This window comes from Chenopodium quinoa, unplaced genomic scaffold (genome assembly GCF_001683475.1).
Source record: "Chenopodium quinoa cultivar QQ74 unplaced genomic scaffold, ASM168347v1, whole genome shotgun sequence".
NCBI classification, from domain to species: Eukaryota; Viridiplantae; Streptophyta; class Magnoliopsida; order Caryophyllales; family Amaranthaceae; genus Chenopodium; species Chenopodium quinoa.
This window is the reverse complement of record NW_018742651.1, coordinates 4,491,963-4,497,417: the sequence shown is the minus strand read 5'-3', so window position 1 is coordinate 4,497,417 and position 5,455 is coordinate 4,491,963. Positions and strand designations below refer to the sequence as shown.

Genomic DNA, 5,455 nt, shown 5'->3' with positions numbered 1-5,455 from the left:
ATCACATTACATGTTGTATGATTTCATGGGCTATAAATTCGCCTCACCAAGTATTTAGTAAGTTTCCCCTAATACTTTAAAATGAGTGATTAAACCATTATTTTGTGTAATAAATATATAAATTTTAATTAAATATTTTATAATTTATTTAGATTAAATTTCTGTAAATACCACAAGTTATCAAATTTAAAATAAAGATTGAGATTTAGAATAATTATAGTAACTATAATTTTATAGGATAACAAATTATTCTAATTCTTCTTCCCCATTTCCTCGATTTCCAATGAAATGATATGAAAATCAACGCCTTCAATTTTTCTCTCAAATTTCTACTCCCTATGTCCCCAAAAGAACGACCCATTTAGCCTAATTTTAGTCCCAAAAAGAATGACATATTTTTTTTATCCAACATGTATTAAAATCACAAAATTACCAATATATCTTCAAATATTTTTGTGATGTAGTTCATTATCCCTATTTTACCCTTTATTTTTCAGATCTTTGTGTCACCATTAATTTTTATGTCCTCCTCTTTCTCTCTCTTCATTTTTTCTCTCAAGGTATTTATTGCAAATTATTGGTTGCTGACTTGTGTTTTCTCATACATTTGCACTTGCAAATTATATTTCTTAATACCCGCGAAATCAAAACAAATGGATCGTTCTTTCAGGAACAAAGGGAGTATAATTTAATATCCAAAGAACAAAATAGTTTATTCTCTACGACAAATAATGAGATTAGATAAGGATTCTAACCTTATATAGGATAAGAATACTAAGAGATTATTACACATGTGATAAATTAAATATACATCTCAAAATATCTACTAACAAATAAAGTGACTTCCTTAGTCTCTATTAGTTACAACATTTTCATTTATGCGGTGTCGTTAATTGGCATAATAGCAAACCATAGTTTTACAATGGCATTTAGCAACATCCACGGAGTATGAACTATAAACTCGCGCTATAACCCTACTTACTATTAGCTAAGTTGGTTCCCCGAAGGATTGTGTAGTCATGAATACTCCCTCTGTTGTTTAAAATGCAACAATCCTCCAAAATTATCATTTTTTAGATGCAAAATTAAATTTCAACCCACTATCCTATACTATACGAAGTACATAGTAATTTTATTAAAGAAAAATCGATACAATTAGTTCCAATTATATACGACGGTCATCTTCTTCTTCTTCTTTTTTTTTTTTTTTTTCTTCTTGTTCCACCCGGTTCACCCTTTGGGCTAATTTGGATTCGGGGATCAGTTCTGGGTGGTTAGGTTCCAGCCCCCTCCCGATTGTTGTTGCGGGGGATCGAACACGAGTCCTCCCTACCAAGTGTAGTCCCAATCACCACTACACCAACAACCAATTGGTACGATCATCTTCTTTAAAAGGTTCCAATTATCGATTATTTCAGAGTGGTCCTATCTTTAGAGAAATCCAAATGTCCTTTTTTTGTTAGGTTTAATCAAAATAAGGTAAAATTATATGAAAGGGACATATATGTTCACTATTTTTTTTGAAAGGACCTTATATATTTAAAGTGGTCTAAAAAGACCATATAAGTTTGTTTTGTTGTTTGGAGGACCTTGAGGTCGGAATCCGGCAATTATTGACTTTTCTCTGACATTGACCTCTCACGTGATCTTAGAAAATGACATCCTTTTCTTTTTTTCCACGATTTCCCACCAATTCCTCCTCTCTCTTCTAATCCCCAAATGACAAAAATCAAAATAAGGGAATTGAGGGAAATCATGGGAAAAAAAAGTCATTTTTTAAGGTAACATGAGTGTTAGAAAAATACAATTACAGAAAATATGAAACTAATTACAAGGAAAATACAAACTGAATAAGACGTGATTAATCTCTGTCCTTAGGATAATATTAGCCCCCCACTATGATGTTGATGGGAAAATCTATGCTAATTTACCCCATGATTCTCCTTATTCTTAGAATGAAAATACAATATAATTTCACTCTCCATGGACATGTTTTTTGAGAAAAACGTTGTGTGAGAAAAGAATAAGAAAAAAATAATAATTTTCCACTGCCAATTAATCGATTATATAAAAGATAAGTATTGCAATTATTTTATCCAAATATAACTGCCTCTTATAATATCTGGAAAAAAAAAAAAAAAATTACTCCCTCCGTCCCTAAATTACATTCCTCCTTTCTATTTTTGGTATTCCAAAATTACATTCTTCCTTTCTATTTTTGGTATGTTTTTTTAGTAAATCAACTCTCTTTTTCTGTTTTATATTTAATACTTTCTCACTCATCCTTACCTAATCTCACTCATAATCCTTGTGCCAAATTACAATGAATATGATTGGTTAAAAATTTTCAATTAGGAGCATGTGATTGGTCCTTTTTTTTTGCAAAGGATTGATGACATGTCATGAGTAATAACTAATCTATCTTTGTACTTCCCATTTCATTATCTAATTATTGTTATTTGTCTTATTCTTTCCTTCTTAATTCCCGTGTAAATTTCCAAAGAGGAATGTAATTTAGGGATGGAGGGAGTAATTAATTGGCACGTTTTAGTCATAATTAATTAACTACGCGTGTGCCACGTGCCTAAGTGCTAGCCTATGATTAGTAAATATTCTAATAAAATACTTAAATACTACTAATCATCTACTAGCAAGTCCATGATCAAGCCCACACAAAAAGGCCCACAACTCATAACACGCATAGCACACACTAGTTAATAAACAAGACCAACCTTTCATATTCTTTCCATGGGGACAATTCTCTATAAAACTCACAAATTGAAGACTAGATACAACAATGAGCAGTCAACGTCAAAGAAATAAGTCAATTATTATCATATTCCAACCTCAAGGTTCTCTCAAACAACAAAATTAACTTATAAGGTCATTTAGACCACTTTGAACATATAAGGTCATTATGACAAAACAGTAAACATATATGTCTCTACTAGACAGATTTTCCAGTAAATCCTCTAACACTCTAAAATCTAGCTCCTCCGTTAGATCTTGTTCTCCATCTTCCCCTTAAAATAATAATTTTAAAATGGACCGCTAATATTCAAAACGTGAAAATTTCAGTGTGTTAGTTTATCCGATCATAATGGTCTAGGGACTATATTAAGATACCCCCTCGACAAATTGGGATTTTCATGAGTTAATCGATACTCCCTCCGTTTTTAAATACTTGCTCCATTTCCTTTTTTGGAAAGCTTTTACAATATTTAATTCTTTTTTCACACTTGGTGGACCTAACATAATACTCTCTCTCCTCCTATTCTTCCACTACTTTTGCTTTTTATAATTTTTTATTTTCTCAACTACCCCACTATCTCCCTATTTTATTACTTTCTCTAATTTCTCCTAAAATTCTGCGCATAGAGAAATGAAACAAGTATTTAAAAACGGATGGAGTACTTAAGTCTTGTATTTGGAAGAACAATGTCCATATTCTAGACCGGTATTGTCGATTTTCTACACTTGTATGGAGTAATATATTCGATCAACTCAATCACTTGGCTCTCTAACTATTACTCTTTTACATTGAACAAATACATAAATGGAGTAAACATCTCAAGGTCATGGGAGCCCCACCTCTTAATAACAATACTAGACGAATAAGATAACTTTCTTACAATAGTTGATGCTTTGATGCAATTGCCATTTTCCAACACCCTCAAAAAGGACCATTATTTTCAACACACATAGTTATATATACAGTGTCTCGCATTGCCTCTTTAATCAACTAAACATGCCTTCCTCCTACCATTACCATATTCTCATTTTCTCTCTTCTCCTCATCCATTACTCCTCCACCACCACCTCCTCCTCGGCCGCCTCCTACCGCCCCAAATCGATAGCCCTCCCGGTCTCAAGAGACCCATCCACCCTCCAACTCACAGCCAAAGTCCTCCAAAGAACGCCTCCAGTAATCATACCCTTAACACTCGACCTTGGTACTCCATTCTTATGGGTTAGCTGCGGGAAACGCTACCTCTCCTCTACGTACCGCCCTGTTTCCTGCGGCTCTCCTCAATGCACTCTCGCCAACGCGAAAATTTGTAAGACAAACAACATATGCAGTACATCTTCCCTCAAAAACCCTGTCACAAACATCTCCCCGCCCTCAGGCGGCGAGCTAGCCACCGATGTGATCCGTATCAACTCGATAAACGGGTCGAACATGGGTAAAACAGTGACCATACCCAACTATCTCTTTGTTTGCGCACCGATGTCATTGTTACAAGGCCTAGCAAAAGGAGTGTCCGGAGTTGCCGGTCTTGGAAGGACTAATGTGTCCCTCCCTTCTCAACTCGCCTCCACTTTCAGTTTCTCTCGAAAATTCGCTCTTTGCCTATCATCATTCCCTTCGGAAGATGGTGCACTTATATTCGGAGACGGGCCTTACAATTTTGCCTCCGATATAGACGTCGAAGTAACCCTACCTTCGTACACTCCTCTAGTCCGAAACCCAGTCCGACCCTCCGAATATTATATTGGAGTTTCAGCACTCAGAATATCACAAGCAGACGTACCAATTAACAAGTCCTTACTTTCTATAGATAGCAAAGGAAACGGTGGAACAATGCTAAGTGTTATTTATCCTTACACTATTATGGAAACGTCTATTTACAAGGCTTTGATAACCGAATTTGATAACATACTCAAGACAAACTATAAGTCTAAAAGGGTTGCTCCGATAGCACCATTCGAGGCGTGCTACGATCCTTCCACGTTACCTTACACGAGAATTGGGCCTTCTGTACCAGACATCAACCTAGTGTTGCCTAATGGGGTGGTTTGGCGGATGCAAGCGACAAACTCCCTAGTGTACAGCACCTTGAGTCCAAATCAGAGCGCGTATTGTCTTGGTTTTGTGAATGGTGGAAGTAATCCAAGGGCATCAATTGTTATAGGAGCGTATCAATTGGAAGATGTTTTGGTGCAATTTGATTTAGCTAAGTCAAGGCTTGGGTTTACTACTTCTTTGGTTCCTGATCGAATTAGATGCTCCAGATTTAAATTTAACTCCGTAGTATGAACACTGTAAAAGTCAACAATAACGGTGATTACTTGACACTAAATAACTAGCCACTTATAGTGACTACTACTAGTAACGTAGTACATACTTGTACTAGTCGTTATGTTTATCCGAATATGTAGTCATCAATTCACATGGTATGTAGGGAAGTTGGCAATAAGCATTATTGCACGGATGATTCCTCACCTAACTATAATAATAAGCTATCTTATCCTTTATGTGCTTGTTGTTATAGAGTGTACCCTACTATCGAATTGAATGTATTCCTCCATATAGGTATGTTAGTATGTCACAAATCCGGCAAATAATTATGGATGGTGACAAAGAAAAGGAAAGAAAATATTTTGTTATACTCTACTCCCAATTCTTGTAAGCTCCATATGATTAATATAATAAATACTCTCTCCGTTCTTGAAA

At 35.2% G+C, this 5,455-nt stretch overlaps 1 protein-coding gene across 1 annotated transcript; it reads left to right on the top strand.

Moving 5' to 3' along the window:
* Positions 1-3,592: 3,592 nt before the first annotated feature.
* On the top strand, positions 3,593-5,455 carry LOC110721993 (basic 7S globulin-like). Its single transcript, XM_021901218.1, has one exon. It carries the CDS (start codon positions 3,749-3,751, stop codon positions 5,036-5,038), a length of 1,290 nt encoding a protein of 429 aa, XP_021756910.1. The 5' UTR covers positions 3,593-3,748; the 3' UTR covers positions 5,039-5,455.

What these genes read in the sequence shown, in the direction of transcription:
- LOC110721993 (XM_021901218.1), top strand. Translation starts at nt 3,749, where the DNA reads ATGCCTTCCTCCTACCATTACCATATTCTCATTTTCTCTCTTCTCCTC.